The sequence below is a fragment of the Rattus norvegicus genome, chromosome 4 (genome assembly GCF_021556685.1).
Source record: "Rattus norvegicus strain SHRSP/BbbUtx chromosome 4, alternate assembly SHRSP_T2T, whole genome shotgun sequence".
Lineage (NCBI taxonomy): Eukaryota > Metazoa > Chordata > Mammalia > Rodentia > Muridae > Rattus > Rattus norvegicus.
The window spans coordinates 93404528-93423367 of NC_141537.1; the positions used below are offsets into that span (position 1 = coordinate 93404528).

Consider the following 18840-nt stretch of genomic DNA (forward strand, 5'->3'; position numbering starts at 1 on the left):
ATTAAAAGCTTTCTAGGTCTTCTTTTCCCTAAGTGACTAGGTGTCCCTAATTTGTTCTTAGCCAATGTGACTAATTCCAGACGAAGACTAGAAAAAAGTCCGGTACCTGTTGGGGGATAGGAAGGTTAAATAAATGGGGTGGCTTTTTAGGTTGTTTTTAACCTAGGGAGAAAAAAAAAAACACAACTAACAAAACGTCAAGGCAGGTGGGGGACTTCATTGGTTTCTCTTTGAGTCCTGCCTTTCTCAGTCCGGGTGAAGATTCCCAGGGAATTGAGAGCGCGGTGGTTTTGTTTCTCCCTTGTATTGCAGATAGGGGGAGGAGGTGGTTATTAGAAGCTCTTCCTCTCTCGGTTCCCCTCTCCGGCTGACAGCACCGCTCTCTTGCGGACTCGCTTCTCTTAGGTGATCCATTTCTAGGCAACGTGGGGCTGCAGCGGAGCTTGCCAGGCTGCTGTTGGCTTCCCGCATCCCGCCAGGCGAGCGGCTCGGGAAGCATCCTGCAGCCGCGGCTCCGCGCGCCGGCCTGGCCCGCTGCTCGCTCCCGCTGGACTCCCCCGCCACCGCGCCCGCCGCGCCAGCTCCGGGGCCCGCCTCGCGCCGAAGGGGAGTCTTCTCTGCATTACTAGCTGCATTACCTTCAAGTTCACTTTTGCCACCCCTCCCGGAGCGGGCCTCCCCCTCCCCGCCGGAATCTGGCGACTCCGCTCGCGTCTTCCTCGTCGCCGGTGGCACTGAGAGCTGGCCGCGAGGCGCCACGACCGCGCGCGGCCCGGCGTGGAGGGGCTCGGCGGCGGGGGAGGGCGCAGGCACATCCGGCGCGGGGGTGCCCAAGTTGCGGCGGAGCTGGGACCCGCCACCGCGGCCCCCGCGCGGCCACGGCCACCGTCTGAGCGCCAGCCTCGCCCCCCGTCCGAGAGCAGCCAAGGCTGCCGGATACATTTTTTAAAAAGCCCAACTGCAAACAACTCTGGCAATGCCAAAATTCCCCTCCGAGTGACAGGGCTTGGGAGGAGGCTGCCTCTGGCTGTGCTAGCTCTCGGGTCGCCTGTGCCTCCTCGGCAACCAGGAAAGGTTGTGTTCTGTCAAGAGGGATTTGGAAATTAGGGGGAAAGCTGCACTCAACTCTATTGTGACCTCAAACTCTGTGGACCGCTTAAGAGAATATCTACATATTGGAAGCAAAGTCGTGGTCAAGGAGGATCGGCATCGGAGGATGGAAGTTTTCCCCTTGCTCTTCTTTCTATCCTTCTGGTGGTCTCGAACCTGGGACCTGGCGACCTCCGATTCCATCATCCACATCGGTAAGACAGGGCTGCTGTGGCTTGTGGCGACTTTCCCTTGCGTTTCCTTGGCAGTAATCTCTGTTTCCCCACCCCCTCGAACCTCCAGCTGCTGCCTGAGTGGCCTAGGTTCGCGCCCCTCGGTGCCCGCGCTCGCATAAGCTCAGCTTTCCCAAAGCTGTAGCGGAGCCTCGCGGCGCAGAGTGAGGCTAGGTGTGGAGTGCGGGCCGGGCGCTAGAGGCTCACGCTGGCCTCCGCGCAGGAGTGTGGGGACTCTGGGTGTGGGGAAAAGGAAGTTTGATTGACTCTACCTTCTCGATTTTTCCCGGATGTACATTTGAGCCATTAAAAAAAATCATAGTGGGTAAGGCTCGGTAGTATCATCCGTGGGGGAGAGAGGCGGGCTGGGGCCGGGGGCGCTCCCCGCGGCTCGAACAGGTGGTTTTGCAGCGTGAGCGGCCGAGTCCGCTGCGGCGAGCGGTGCAGACGCCCAAGCTGCGGTTCACGCGACACGGTGGCTGGAGCGGATGGCGGGGCACACGCTCCCGGCCCGGGGCGTGGGAGACGCCAATGCCGGCGCAGGCCGCTGTAGTGCCCGGGCTAGACCAGGCAGCCCCTGACAGTCATATCTAGAGCTCCTCCTGGGCGAGCATAGCGTCAGGGCTCTCCGAGGCCCCGCGGGTCGCCAGGTTCCTGGCCCCACCTATTGGCGAGCAGAGCGTCGGGGCAGCGTGGCGGGAGAGGCAGAGCTCGAGTCATTATCATGCAGGGTGCCCACAGCGGAGGGCTCCAACTCTTCTCACTTGCTAATCCCGGAGAGCTGAGTGGAGACTGGCTTTTGCAGCCTTTTTCTGCGTTAATGTGATGATTTCCTTTTCGGAAAATCGCCTCCTGGGCAACCAAGGTTCGTTTGCTGGGCTGCAGTGAGACCCCTCTAGGGGATTTTTTTTTCTTTTTGGGTACAGGAGTTTTATCGGTACAAACGGTTTCCTGTTCTACAAATCCAGGCGACAGATGATGGGTCACAGCTTCTTTGCCCTTCCACCGTAGCGCGCGCGCGCGAGAGCGAACACACACACACACACACACACACACACACACACACACACACACACACACCTGACAGGTGAGCCAGCTGCAGGTGGCAGTTCTTCCAAGCCAAGGGGCTTCTGTCTGGTATTTGTGCCTGTGGTGGACAGATCCTCAGCTCCAGGGGGCTCCCTCTTTTGGTATTATAGGCTATCTTTGTAAACATGTCTTCCATTCTCTATCATTCATATCAATGGGACTGTATGTCTCTGTGCACGGGGTAATGAGGTCAGAATTCAGAAAGCCTTGCCCTTGTGCATTAAAAAAATGAAACATTAGATAACTGGCCTTCTGGATCCCGTTTTGCCTGAGGCTTACAGTGCCTGTAGGTTTAGAACTTTTCAGGGAGAAATTACAGTCTCGTTGAGGGGTTTGGTAACGCTCTGATAAGAGTTTGGAAATGAACCATGCTTTTCGTAAAGACATGGCATGAATTTATGTTCAGTTGTGACTAGAGCAGGACTGCGGGGGTGGGATCGTTATACCTTTGATGACTGGGGGTGTCTCACTTATGTTTGCCACTCCCCCCGGGGGAGCTTGTAGATAAGTACTTATTTTATTGCTTATTCTGTGCTCTCCATGATAAGTGCATAGTTGACAAACACATATATATGTATATATCTTGATATTCCTTACAAGAGAGGAATACTTTACAGGGCACTCTAGGCATTTGGTTCAGAATAGAAACTATCATATGTTGCCAACTGTTGTCTCTCAAAGTGACAGGACTTACTTGTTTATGTGTAGATTCTTAAAAAGTGATTGTACAGCAAATCCACAGAAATCTAGTTTGTGTGCATCAACAGTGTATAGTCAACTAAAAGAAACACCTCTTTCTCAATTAATTTGGCTTGAATGAAGTTAACACATTAGGCAAGGAAATTAGCTTCTTTTATAGACAACCTAACATTTCAGTGAAGCTAACAGGGTTTTAAAAGCTTCAAACCTTTTATAATGTACTGAACATTGGCTGTGTTGTGTGTACCTCAGAGGTTAAATGCCCTCTTTCCTCTATATTTAGCAAAAGTATGATACATTTATAACTGGTACATCTGTATTAGACTTGTGCGGCAGCAGTTAACATGCACTAGGTCAGCTTGCTTACTTGGTTGGTGAGGAAAAGGAATTTTTTTAGGTGTTTGCTGTGATCAAGTCATATGAGAATTATGAACATGGGGAATACATTCTCTCTGGACTAAAAGGCTCAAAAATTATACTATTGGGCAGTCGTATTTCACATCAAAAGAGATATAGAGAGATGTGCAGAATTGAAAGTGGTTGTAATAGATAGTTCAGGCACACTGGAAAGATAAAAAGTCAGTCATTGCTCTAGTAACGTTTTTAAATGCTGGATATTTTTGATATTGGAAAAATCAAATGTGTGTGAAATTCTCACATCTCTGCTTTACTTCATGTAGGTAGCTTAATAAAGACAATTGCATATTAAGCTTTAATATTTGTCAAATAAATTAGTTTACTATGATCATGACATATATTTTCATGGTAGAACCACAATGATTCAGATAAAAATATATTTATTCTATGCAAAATACATAGTATTATAATGCTTGAATCTTCTGGTGATCATATTTTAGAGAGATTAGTTGCATATATATTTATTTGCTCAGTACATATGCACATATATACGTAGTACTTCATGTCGTATCACCTTCCTTGCCCTGGTGAAAGAAAGGTCTTTGACATATGAAAACTATGCAAGTTTGAATTATGCTTCTGCTTTGGGCCTGTGCATTGATTGAGTAATTTCATCAGACCCACATTACTTGATTGCTTAGAAGTTTCCTAACGATCTGCATGCTGTAGGAAGAACCAAAACGTCGTGAGTGGAATGGCAATGATACCGTGTTTTATGAGGCTATTCAGAAGTCGCGCTGATTTATGTAGCTAGAAAGCTCCCAAGTCTTTGAGATTAGCCACGCTGACTGCTATTCTCCCCATACATCAGTCGTCCCACACTCTGCACTCCCTCAACACAACAGGAGTGTAGAGTGTGCTGCTTTAATTAAGCAGGGATTAGGTGGCATTTCCAGTCAACTGCACAGTTTGTGTTTTGCTTCCTATCTAATATGGAGGATCTCACATTTTAACAGCTTAATATATGCTCATTTCTTTATCTAGCTCCTGTGCTCAAAGAGCAGATTGTAAATCAGCTATCCCCAGTCACATATCTCTATAAAGGCATGTGCAAGGACTGGACTCATTCATATATTACACTCATCACCAGCAAATTTTGGCTGTAACCAGTTTTGGTAAAATGCCTTTTGTCAACAAGGAATAGAAAAGGACCATTTATTCATTTTCTCACACGAGCAGTTGATACTTCAGTCTCCAAGATTATAATAATCAACTCTGTCATTATAAGAAGCTAAGACAGTTCACAGCATGTTTTCATCATGAGAATGTTCAAGGTATACAATACAGCTGGCTTACTGAAATGTTCAGCACATAATACACAACACAAGGCAAGCAATTGGCTGGTTTTCTTACATTTCATCTGGGGTCTATTTTATTAAATATGATTACAAATACATTCACAGAAGACATAGGATAACTAATATTTTTACCAAAATGTTTCTTTTTCTTCAAATGATTTTTGTCCAATAGCCAGTGACCTCAAACAGTCATCAGGGACTCGTTGCTTCTTATAGCCCAAGTTGCTTTTTCCCCCTGTACTTTTGTTACAGCAGCTTCTTCTGCCCTAAGTTATATAGAAATAGAAATAAACTTACAAAAAGTATCCAGACGCATACTTTACTGTTGCTCTCTTCTTGTATGATTAATACAGTTCTTTGAAGTACAATTCTGATGTGAATTAAATTAGACAATGTTGTTATTAATCAAAGATACCAACCGTGACATGACTAATAAACACTATAACAGGGACCTTTGCTGTCTACTGAAGATGAAATACATATCCACTAAATATCTCCTATAAATGCTCATTCAAATATGAATAAAAATCAAAGTGATTAACATTTGACTTATCTAAAAATAGATAGCAATTGAAATTGTTAGAAGCAATGGAAGATGAATTGCATTCAATTTTGACCTCTGTGGCTTATTGTGTCATACTATAGATTTATCTTAATTGGACATGATGATTTCAAAACCCCTCTTACCCACATAGAATTTTTTCTTCTTCTACCTGCTTACATTATTGTGAGTGGGGCATTCCCATTTGTACCGCATCTCCAGTTTATTTTTCTTTCAGATGGTATATTACTAACAACATGTGGCTTTATTGAATACCTAATGTTTATTGGAAATATATTTTCAGCCTATGGTGCTATCTTTACTATTAGGTGTCACTGCCGTTTGAGCTGGTCCTTTGTGGTCTACATGAAAAGCCATATGAAATATTTTTCAAATGATCAGAAAAAAGGGGCCACTTAATTAATTTTGTGATACTGGGAGATCGGTGATTTTCGTCCTTTAAGCAGAAAAAATACATATTCATTTTATTTCTTATTTTTATATGCGTGACTCTAGAACATATCAACCCCTGCTCCTTCTTAAAGGAGGTTAGCTTTGATGGGTTCACCAATGAATATTTTAAACGAATTTAAAAATCTTACAGGGACATTTTCTTAAATTAATATTATGGTGAGGAAGAAGTAGGACCAAAGACAGGCTGCCACGTGATGAGTAGTGTCGGTGAAAATAGGCATTGGTCTATTTTACCATTTTTCTGTTCTTACTGGAGTGGTTCTTCTAAGCCCTGGGAACACTATGGCTGCAAAGTGATGTTTGTGAGGAAAGCGTTTAAACAGAACTGTGAAAGATACTTATGCATCCACAAATATAGAGATGTCTAAAGATGATATACATCATTCACGATCATGCATGGTTTCATATTAATATGGTATTTCACGTGAGTTCTATGCAGGCCTACAACCAACACAAACAGCCCTAGTAAGACCACTGGCTTATTTGGTCTTTAGACCCAATGTGTATCCCTCTGACAAATTTCCTGTTTACTTTATTTGTTGCTATAATTTTACTTGTATTAAATTTTACTCTCTGTGTAATAGAAGGTGTAATGTAAGTCAATTTCAAGACAATAAATTAATTCAAACAGTCACATTAATATTAATGTCAATATTAATATCTAATAATTTATTATATAATAATGCAGTGTAAATGTCCAAAGTAAAATTAAGTAATCAGATCAACATATTAAGAAGATAATTCTAAGACACTAATTATAAATATTTATGGTTTATAGTCATTTAACGAATTTTCACTTTTCATTATAAATATAAATTTCAGGTGAATGTTAAAAACAGATGATGAATTTAAGATATGATAAATATTCTAGAATTACATTCTGGTTGATTCATACAAAATAACATGTTACTTGAATTATATTGAACATTTATTTAATTTTTTGAGTATGTTATAAACTCTAAATTCAAGCACATTTAAGCTCTAAAATTAAATGAGCAAAAAGCAAATTTTTTATTAAAAGTCTGCCAAAAAGAAACTGGGGAAAAGGGACAGAATCACATATGATGCACATTTATAATTAATAGCAAGTTTTAAGCTAAACATAAAAATAAAAGTAGAAATATAAAACAAAAATAAAACTGAAATCGTTCCACTGAGGAACCAAGATGGCTTCAGTGCAATAAAAAGAAAGAAAGAAAGAAAGAAAGAAAGAAAGAAAGAAAGAAAGAAAGAAAGAAAGAAAGAAAGAAGGAAAGAAAGGAAGGAAGGAAGGAAGGAAGGAAGAGAAAGAAAGAAAGAAAGGAGGGAAGGAAGGAAGGAAGAAAGAAAGAAAGAAAGAAAGAAAGGAAGGAAGGAAGGAAGGAAGGAAGGAAGGAAGGAAGGAAGAAAGAAAGGAAAAAGGAAAACAAACCAACAACAAAGAAAACCCCACATATCCAAGTGCCTACACATTTGGATTGACTTAAGTGGTAACCAGTCACATGCTTATCAGCTTGTCCACACGGCCTGTGTAACTGCAAATTTACAGCATTCTGCTAGGTTTTGGGCAGCAGTGATGTCACTCACAAATGTATTATGAAAAGAAGTAGGAGGTTAAACTTTTTTGGATTCTTGTTCCATTTCTTCCCACTCATATGCCCTCCTGCTCATCACGGGGCTCCAGTGTGTAGCTGTGCTGGTTGACTCACTGTGAGCTTCCTTAGATGGAAACAAAGACGTCACAAGCTGAGCATCTGAACTGTATGGATACCTAAGATTCCTGAATTGCTCCGGTCAATCATCTTATTAACACATATTTCTAGTCATATCAACCAAATTATTAATTTTAATAAAAGAGTAAGGATATCATTTTCCTTCATCCAAAACTGATTCAAACAAAGTAGCATTTAAGATAAATACTATTATTTGCTATTTCAAGTATCTGGATTCGCCTAAGTGATTTTAAGTGAGGTCCTTGCTTCATTAGCAAATCACTTTAATTCTAACAGTTAATATACACAGGATAATACAGACATTTCTATTAACATTTAATAATTGCCATTCAATGAACCTTTTTAACATTTATTATAATTTTGAAAAATTTTATATTTGGATACTATATTTACAAAATTTCCACTAACACTTTCTTGCCTCCAGGTCTAAGAGTGGTTAGCCACTGTCCCTCTTAAATGCATGACCTATTACTGTATAATTATTATTGTTTCGTGTGTGTGTGTGTGTGTGTGTGTGTGTAAATACATACTTCTGAGTCCACTCAATGTTTACTCATACCTACAAACCACAATAGTAACACGACTCATATCCTTCGGTGGTAACCAACTATGACTACATTGAACTTAAGGCCTGCTCAGTATGAGGAAATTCATGCCTGGTATTTTAAACCTAGCTAAGTAACCATGGGTCATAAGACCATGAGAACCTACTAAGTTCCTAAAATCAATATATTTTCCATCCGCATTCCAAGTGACTCAGTAGTCACTGAATTAAAATATTAACCAAGCAATGCTTTTTTTTAATTAACTTGAGTATTTCTTATATACATTTGTGAATTTTTCAATATAATGGGGAGACGACTTAAAAAATGTTCACATCCTAGTTCTGTATAAACACTACTAAATTAAATGGAGAACTGACAGGTGACACCATACTCTATTTATGGTGGAGTAGCATGGCAATTACTGTCAGGAGAGAAAATACATACAAGTTCAAAGGCCTGTGGCCGTATGGCTATCTGGTGAAGTGCTTTAGGCAGAGATCATTGCAAGGACAATGACTATGAGACATGACACTAGGAGTTAGTTTAATTCATAAAGGGACGTTTTGAAAGTCACTTTGAGTATAGTTTAATGAGCAATGTGGGAAGTAGAAGGGAATAAAATCTGACCTACAAGTAGAGCAAATCCAAGAGAGACTTATGTTTTATGGTAAGGCTCTAAGGTTTTTATAACCTTCTTTGGTTGTATGTACTAGCAGGAGTAGAACTATAGTTTGTTCATGTTACTTGACTTCAATTGGTGGCTGAAGGAGAAAAGCTGTCACTATATAATATATATAACACAATATAAGAAAAGCAAGTTTTTTTCATGCTCCGGCCAAAGGGGAAAAGTTCAGAGCAGCAGAGAGGCTTACTAAGTCTTTTGTATGGGCAAGAAATTGAAGAGCATTGCTGTGAATGAAAAATTGCAAGGTGGGGGAAGTGGGCTATTGTTAGGTAGGGGTCCAAGTAGAATTTATAAAATTTTGTGTTTCTGTTGGACCTCAAGTTCAAGACTATAATTTATTTTGACTTTGTGTGTCTATACATTATAGGGAAATTTAGAACTTGTGGTTGTATTTGGCCGTTAATCAGCGAATAGGGAAGGTGAGGGAAGTGGAAGAGCTCTAAGGAAAGATCCTTGACAAAGGAGTGATCAGGGGGTGGGGAAACAGGTAAGTGACAGAATGGAAGCCAGCATCAGGTAACATTCTAGAAGAAAAACAAGGGCAGTATTCCTTGGAGAGGAATTGAGATGCTGTCATATTGCATACATAAAAAATAATTTAGGAATATTTCATGACATAGTTGAACTTGAAAAAAAATTGTGTTCAGTGAGAAATATAGGCTGGCAACACCTAAATGAATACTTGAAAACTGAGGGTTCTAGGAGTCTTTTTTCTTTTTTATTGGTCATTTTATTTATTTACATTTCAAATGTTATCCTCCCCCCCCACTGTTACCAGTTTCCCTCCACAAACCCCTTATCCCATCCCTCACCATGAGAGTTCCACCCCGAGTCCCCAACCTGCCCACCCACAACCACCTCAGTGTCCTAACATTCTCTTATCCTGGGTCTTTAAGGGAGGAGGGGAAGGGAGGCCTGGCAAGAGACAGTGGGAGATACAGGGTAGGATTGCTTTTGAAATGTGTTAAGTGTTTTTAATAGGAATTTTCATAAAGAGATGTCACTAAGAAGAATCCTAAGAGAGTTATAGAGTTTAAAAATAATCTATCTTATTTTCCTCCAAGTTGAATTGCTTCCTAGAGTTTATGTTTGAACAGTGAAAAACAAAATGTTTTGTTTTTTAATTGTAGTATTAGATCAAGTGGTACTGGGTCAAAGTGATTGCGAATGCTCCTAGTAAGAAACTTCCTTGGGGTTCTGAAATATAATTTATTACTCTGCTTGTTTGCTTCATTTAGTTTTCCAGATTACCATTAATATTTACTTAAGATTTCTTAACTGAAATTAGAAGTCGATGACAGTTTAAACAGCAGTGATATGTGTTACACATAGATTCACTATTTACTCTGACACATTATTAATTATTATGAATATGCAATATTCTAACTAATGATAATAAAATAGAATGCTATGCTTGTTATAATAGACGCATTTAAACTGATCAGAAACTTTTCAAATAAGTTCTGACATGCATTTGATTTGTTTAAAATCACTCGGGGACATTCCATTCAGAAAAAGAGAATATAATTATTGTATAGGGCAATATTTTTCACTGCAATGGGGAAATTCATGTTATGCTAATTTCCAGTGACACATTTTAAACATTTCCTTTTATGGATCTTTCCCTTCTATTTGTGCTATACCACAGCTGACAGCTTTTCAGTCACAGGTGAAAATGAGGAGAGGAAATGTTCTAAATTTTCTAAGCTTAGAAATCATCTGAAAGTGAATCTTAATGTGTAAGTCTATTAATACACCAACCAATTGTGCTTATCACATTACTGTTGGGCTTTGAATAATAGCTCTAGTGAAATAAGACTTACACTGTTTTTCTGTTTTTGTTTTTGTTTTTTCCTGTGTTTGTGTCTGGTGCTATCTCATCTACAAAAACCTTTTCCCTTGTGGGAACTGTGTTCCATGGATATTTCTACTTGTCCACATATAATAATTGATGTGTAAACAGGAGATCCATGGAAAGTGAAAGATCAAATCCCAAACAATTTGCCAGCATACAAAATTGTATGAATGGTGCTGTAACAGATACTTCGGGATCAGAAATAACTGACAAATAAAAGACAATTGTGTTGTGGCATGGGAGCATTTTATTAGAATACAGAGTATCAAAACGTATTTGCAATTTAGTAGTTCATGACTTCTTGGAATAGTGAAGTGCACTCACTTCACAGGTTTTCGAAGCAGATTTATATCTAAACTTACTTGGAATGGATACCTAAAATTGATGAAATACTTACTCTACTTACTATCAATATCATTAAATTGTCATCTGCCGTTGGCAGTGCATTTCAGGTTGACAGATCATTCTTAAAAGCCAAGACCTGGGTAATATTCTAGAAGCTCAAGAGACAGTGAATCACTGCAGGTGTCCTCTTGCTTATAGTTTAAGGTGAACTAACACCAGGAGATGAGTCATCTGCAGAAAATCCCCAGCAATTTGCCAGCATACAAGGTTGTATGAATGGTGCTGTAACAGTTACTTTGTAGCTAATCAGTTGCTTCTTGAATGAAATAACAAACACATGGGACGTTGCTCTAAGAGATGGAATGGTAACTCTCCGCATGACCAAAGTAAATGCGGCCTGAACAAGACCTTTGTATTATTTTTTGAACAAGATTACTTTTCAATCTTGGATCCTGTATTTTTGTTCAGTATATCTCATGACCAGACTTGACTGTCATTGCCCTTCTGATATCTACTGATATACATGGTACGTTTCAAACCTTTCAAAGTTATGTAATTGACTATTCAAATAGAAAAAAATCATTAACTATATTCTTATGCTACAGTTGCAGTAAATGCATCAAATAAGTTAAGAATTCAGCATAGGATACTTAGCAGTCAGGCTCACGAAATGTTAATTTGATATATAACGTCTAAATGTTTGGGTTTTAATGTCTTGATCTCATCATTTAGCTGAGCTGTGCCTCTTGTCCTTGAAGAAAGTTTAGAGAGCTCTACCTCTTTAGAGAAGAGTTTCATATCAGGAAGGTGAAGTAAGAGCAATTTAGGTCTCCCAGTTGGATGACTGTGGTCCACTACAGCGAAAGGCATTGTGGTAACTCAATAAATGTCCTGGTGATGGAATCCTGACAGTGCCATAATCCAAATATATTTTTCAGAAAAAAAGTAGCTTATAAATAGGATGAGGAGTTTATCCCTTATAGATAGTCTTCATTTGTAATAGAAATCTCTTTACTCAGCTTTCCGATGGTTAATCCTTCACCTTACTATAGCTATTGGCTGCAAAATAAATTATGATCATGCCAAAGCCAGAGCCAATGCAGAATGTCAACCATTTATTTGCCTCTTTTTCTTTTTTTACATCATAGATGTCAGTAGTGGTGTTATTAAATCACAGAACAGGGCAGAAGGCTTAGATATCTAGTGATTCTGGAATGAATAAAACCATTGGTATCTTTCTCAAATTAAATGTCATAGGTCAGACTATGCATATATATATTATATATCACAGATATGCATAAATTACAGTTCATTTTCTCTTATTTTGAAGTTAATATTGCATATTACAGTGATTCAAAAGCTAGTCAAATACAACCGAAGTGCACTTTCTTCTCTACTCCATGAAAGGAAGGGAGAAGATTATCTCACAGCTGTATAAAATATTATTTCTTTATAAGAGCCAAGGTATCTTAAAAGGAAATATGAATACTAACCATCAGCCATAAAACTGAAATTGAGAACAGAGCAAAAACTGAAGTAGATAGAAGTGAATGATAAAAAGTCCAATAAATATTTTTCTCCACAAAGGTTTTGTTGTTGTTAATAAACAGTTAATAAATAGCAAACAGCTTTGATTCTTTTCTGTTTCCTCTCCACCCTTCAGTGGCAATGCTAATGAGCAGTAGAATAGCCAAAAGCCAGGAAGAGAGAGCAGAGGATTTTAGATAGTCTGTAAACCGGAAACTCAGCGCCTGAATGCCCCTAGCCACAGGCTTGCTGAGAAGAAACAGCTTTATTTCCCCCAAATATTGCCCAACTGTGAAGACAGAATTTGTTTTTGACTATTGGTTGTAACTGCAACTTCCAGACCACCAAAGAGGAATTCTCTGCCCAACAAAGACTGGAAGCAGATCAAAAGTATTATTATTTAAAAGAACATCTTCCTGGGATATTGCCGATGACAACCATGGCTTTGTGATTAGTTAACTTTCCAATATCATGATTCTGACTGATAGCTTTTTTTTTTTAACACTCCAGATTTTATTCCCCTCCTGGTCCACCCTCTGACTGTTCCACATCCCATACCTCTTCCCTCATCTAGGGTCCTCTCACTTTGAATCCTGAGAGTCTCTCACTCCCCAGGTCTCTGGTATATTGTAGGAGGTCATCCCAACCTCCTTCCTCCAGAGGTCATCTCTTTCCATTCTTTCTGCTGGCCCTCAGGCTTCAGTCCTTTTCTATCTCCAGTCCATGTTTCCTTCTCCCCTCCCCCTTCCCCTTTTCCTCCCAGGTCTCTCCCTCCCTCCCCCATTGTGGTTGCATTTTCTCCCTCCCAAGTGGGAGTTATCATATCTTTAAGACCTTCAGCTTGTTGACCGTCTTGAGTTTTGTGAACTATGGACTTTATCTTGGGTACTCTGTACTTTTTTTTTGGCTACTATCCACTTATTATTGAGTACATATCGTCCATGACTTTTTGGGTCTGAGTTACCTCCCTCAGGATGAGTTCCATTCATTTGCCTGCAAAACTCAGGATGTCCTCGTTCTTAATAGCTGAGTAGTACTCCATTGTATAAATGAACCACATTTTCTGTATCTATTCTTCTGTTGAGGGACATCTGGGTTGTTTCCAGCTTCTGGCTATGACAAATAAGGCCTCTATGAACATGGTGGGACATGTACCCCTGTGGCCTGGTGGAGTATCTTTTGGGTATATTCCGAAGAATGGTTTTGCTGGATCTTCAGGTAGAGCTGGTAGCTTTTTAAAGAAAAAATATGGATTTCAGCTACATTTTAAAGGTAGTTTAGTTAATTCATTATGAACTATGTTGTGTTGACATTGCTGTTAAACTCCTTTGTATATTGAGCTCTTCAATGTCTATTCCCACTAGCTCCCATGTTCTAGAGTACAATGGTGAAAATTTGAACACCATAGTTGAGAAGGAATTGTGAGTGAGATATATGTCAGGGGTAGAAGGAAAACCTACTTCATGGTGAATGAGAGAAAGACGAGGGTTAGGAATGTGTGGTGGTCAAGTACATGAATTCTATAGCGATGCTTGCTTCTCAGTATTCTGACTTGAGGTCCCATTAGATGGTCTATGCTGGCTAAGAACTCACTGTCTTCCTAGTCTCTCCTCCAAAGTGTGGTGTTAAATGTGTGCCACTGCACCTGGCTTTAATGACATTTCGTTAAGTTAGTTTGCTGTGGACTTTACTTTTTATACTTTTAGACAAATATTTTGAGTAATGGTTCATCTCTTAAGTTCTCTTCCTTCACATAAATTTCCAGTTCAGTATGCTGCCACCCTGTTAGAGAATGTGTCTTTTTTTTTTTTTTGAGTCATGCTTTGGCCTCCTTTGGAAGACACATGCTTATAGTTTGTCGGGATCTCAGGATCATCTATTGACAAATTCAAACGTACTACTCTCTAGAACCCTCGACAAACAAAAACAAGGATTTTTTTCCCTCTGAAGTAGATGACTACAGCTAGTGCCTTTGTTACATTTGGTATTTGTATTTTCTCAGATATTTGTGTGAGATGGAACTCAGAGTGGCACAGATAAAGAAAATGACAATATAGCTCCACGAGAGATGTAATTTGAACCTCTTAATGCTTTAATAACTTTAAATGAATATTATAAAATGTAATGTAAAATATACAGTTTGGGGGAACACTATCTTGCCATGTAGCCCAGTATGCCCTTCATTTTGTGATAGTTTACTGAGTAGTTGAAATAACAATATATACCACTAGTATATACCACTGTTAATAATAGTATAGACCACTGTTACCTGATTCAATATATAATATCTCATCGGTAATATACTAGCATTATCACTTCCTTGCTTGACTTCCATATAAGTTCATTTTAACTTCCATATAAGTTATGTTATCATTTGTGATGAACAAGCTTAAAGTTAATTTTTTGGCTTGTTATAACAGTGAAGTTAATCTACCCAACTGATAATGGGAACATTTTAAAGTTGTGTTCTCATTACAACTAAAAATTGACATTTCATATAATATAATGATAGCCAGAGAGAGCTTCATGATATTTTCAAGATTGAACTTCAAAATGGAATAGTTCATTGTAAATCATTCAGAAGAAAAAAGAAAGGGTTTGGTCCAATAACTCTAGAGGGAACTATGTCAGTCAGGCTTTAGAGTCAAGATTAGCAAGGCCATCATCCAGGCCAGCTACTAAAGATGAAAGATGGATGGGAGGTCTGGAAATGAGATCTGTGATATACTGATTAGCTTCTTATTTCTTTGCTTTTTACATTATATGACAATTGCTTCTCTGTCTACTCAATGCATAAGAAATAATACTAGCATGTGAGGAGACCCGTGTTAAGAATGTCCGATGAAATATTCCTTACTATTTCAGCTTCTCAGGACTATCAAAGTACCCAGACCACCATTGAGGCTGCTTAGAAATCTGCGTTTACTCTACAACCTTGTTATCTTAATTATAAATGAAAAACACTAACAATGGCTCCCATCTTGGCTGGTACTGTTTGAGAATTAAAAACCACGGTCCCTTTAGATATACGCATTCAATTTTAAAATGTGTTTTAATATGGGATGAGATATTGGAGTGCTCTTCATGTTCTGTCTTTGCAAATATCCCAGGTTAATTTTTATGGATCAGATATTTATGCTAGTTTCTCTCTCTCTCTCTCTCTGTCTCTCTCTCTCTCTCTCTCTCTCTCTCTGTTATTCTCCCTCTCTCTCAAACTCTCTCTATTAGCATAGTGTATTCAAGTTATAGCTACACCTTAAATGATGATATGTTAAGTTTTTATCATATTTTTTTATTAACTTGAGTATTTCTTATATACATTTCGAGTGTTATTCCCTTTCCCGGTTTCCGGGCAAATATCCCCCTCCCCCCTCCACTTCCTTATGGGTGTTCCCCTCCCAACCCTCCCCCCATTGCCGCCCTCCCCCCATAGTCTAGTTCACTGGGGGTTCAGTCTTAGCAGGACCCAGGGCTTCCCCTTCCACTGGTGCTCTTACTAGGATATTCATTGCTACCTATGCGGTCAGAGTCCAGGGTCAGTCCATGTATAGTCTTTAGGTAGTGGCTTAGTCCCTGGAAGTTCTGGTTGCTTGACATTGTTGTACTTTTGGGGTCTCGAGCCCCTTCAAGCTCTTCCAGTTCTTTCTCTGATTCCTTCAACGGGGGACCTATTCTAGGTTCAGTGGTTTGCTGCTGGCATTCGCCTCTGTATTTGCTGTATTCTGGCTGTGTCTCTCAGGAGCGATCTACATCCGGCTCCTGTCGGTCTGCACTTCTTTGCTTCATCCATCTTGTCTAATTGGGTGGCTGTATATGTATGGGCCACCTGTGGGGCAGGCTCTGAATGGGTGTTCCTTCAGTCTCTGTTTTAATCTTTGCCTCTCCCTTCCCTGCCAAGGGTATTCTTTTTCCTCACTTAAAGAAGGAGTGAAGCATTCACATTTTGATCATCCCTCTTGAGTTTTTTGTTCTAGGGATCTAGGGTAATTCAAGCATTTGGGCTAATAGCCACTTATCAATGAGTGCATACCATGTATGTCTTTCTGTGATTGGGTTAGCTCACTCAGGATGATATTTTCCAGTTCCAACCATTTGCCTACGAATTTCATAAACTCGTTGTTTTTGATAGCTGAGTAATACTCCATTGTGTAGATGTACCACATTTTCTGTATCCATTCCTCTATTGAAGGGCATCTGGGTTCTTTCCAGTTTCTGGCTATTATAAATAAGGCTGCGATGAACATAGTGGAGCATGTGTCTCTTTTATATGTTGAGGCATCTTTTGGGTGTATGCCCAAGAGAGTTATAGCTGGATCCTCAGGCAGTTCAATATCCAATTTTCTGAGGAACCTCCAGACTGATTTCCAGAATGGCTGTACCAGTCTGCAATCCCACCAACAATGGAGGAGTGTTCCTCTTTCTCCACATCCTCGCCAACATCTGCTGTCACCTGAGTTTTTGATCTTAGCCATTCTCACTGGTGTGAGGTGAAATCTCAGGGTTGTTTTGATTTGCATTTCCCTTATGACTAAAGATGTTGAACATTTCTTTAGGTGTTTCTCAGCCATTCGGCATTCCTCAGCTGTGAATTCTTTGTTTAGCTCTGAACCCCATTTTTAATAGGGTTATTTGTCTCCCTGCGGTCTAACTTCTTGAGTTCTTTGTATATTTTGGATATAAGGCCTCTATCTGTTGTAGGATTGGTAAAGATCTTTTCCCAATCTGTTGGTTGCCATTTTGTCCTAACCACAGTGTCTTTTGCCTTACAGAAGCTTTGCAGTTTTTTGAGATCCCATTTGTCGATTCTTGATCTTAGAGCGTAAGCCGTTGGTGTTTTGTTCAGGAATTTTTTTCCAGTGCCCATGTGTTCCAGATGCTTCCCTAATTTTTCTTCTATTAGTTTGAGTGTGTCTGGTTTGATGTGGAGGTCCTTGATCCACTTGGACTTAAACTTTGTACAGGGTGATAAGCATAGATCGATCTGCATTCTTCTACATATTGCCCTCCAGTTGAACCAGCACCATTTGCTGAAAATGCTATCTTTTTTTCCATTGGATGGCTTTGGCTCCTTTGTCAAAAATCAAGTGACCATAGGTGTGTGGGTTTATTTCTGGGTCTTCAATTCTATTCCATTGGTCTATCTGTCTATCTCTGTACCAATACCATGCAGTTTTTATCACTATTGCTCTGTAATACTGCTTGAGTTCAGGGATAGTGATTCCCCCTGAAGTCCTTTTATTGTTGAGGATAGCTTTAGCTATCCTGGGTTTTTTTTATTCCAGATGAATTTGCAAATTGTTCTGTCTAACTCTTTAAAGAATTGGATTGGTATTTTGATGGGGATTGCATTGAATCTGTAGATTGCTTTTGGTAAAATGGCCATTTTTACTATATTAATCCTGCCAATCCATGAGCATGAGAGATCTTTCCATCTTCTGAGGTCTTCTTCAATTTCTTTCCTCAGTGTCTTGAAGTTCTTATTGTACAGATCTTTTACTTGCTTGGTTAAAGTCCACCGAGGTACTTTATATTATTTGGGTCTATTATGAAGGGTGTCGTTTCCCTAATTTCTTTCTCGGCTTGTTTCTCTTTTGTGTAGAGGAAGGCTACTGATTTATTTGAGTTAATTTTATACCCAGCCACTTTGCTGAAGTTGTTTATCAGCTTTAGTAGTTCTCTGGTGGAACTTTTGGGATCACTTAAATATACTATCATATCATCTGCAAATAGTGATATTTTGGCCTCTTCTTTTCCGATCTGTATCCCTTTGATCTCCTTTTGTTGTCTGATTGCTCTGGCTAGAACCTCAAGAAGTATATTGAATAAGTAGGGAGAGAGTGGGCAGCCTTGTCTAGTCCCTGATTTTAGTGGGATTGCTTCAAGTTTCTCTCCATTTAGTTTAATGTTAGCAACTGGTTTGCTGTATATGGCTTTTACTATTTTTAGGTATGGGCCTTGAATTCCTATTCTTTCCAGGACTTTTATCATGAAGGGGTGTTGAATTTTGTCAAATGCTTTCTTAGCATCTAATGAAATGATCATGTGGTGCTGTTCTTTCAGTTTGTTTATATAATGGATCATGTTGATGGTTTTCCGTATATTAAAACATCCCTGCATGCCTGGGATGAAGCCTACCTGATCATGGTGGATGATTGTTTTGATGTGCTCTTGAATTCGGTTTGCCAGAATTTTGTTGAGTATTTTTGCGTCGATATTCATAAGGGAAATTGGTCTGAAGTTCTCTTTCTTTGTTGTGTCTTTGTGTGGTTTAGGTTTAAGAGTAATTGTGGCTTCGTAAAAGGTATTCGGTAGTGATCCATCTGTTTCAATT

General features: G+C 39.7%; 1 protein-coding gene across 2 annotated transcripts in view; it reads left to right on the forward strand.

Moving 5' to 3' along the window:
- Nucleotides 1–359: 359 nt before the first annotated feature.
- The window catches only part of Grid2 (glutamate ionotropic receptor delta type subunit 2), a 1491717-nt gene continuing 1473236 nt past the window's right edge, over nucleotides 360–18840 (forward strand). The window contains exon 1 of one of the 2 annotated variants that reach the window (XM_087659390.1): nucleotides 360–1304. In XM_087659390.1, the coding sequence (XP_087515516.1) occupies nucleotides 1217–1304 (88 nt within the window). In that variant the 5' untranslated portion in view covers nucleotides 360–1216. 2 annotated transcript variants of the gene reach the window in all.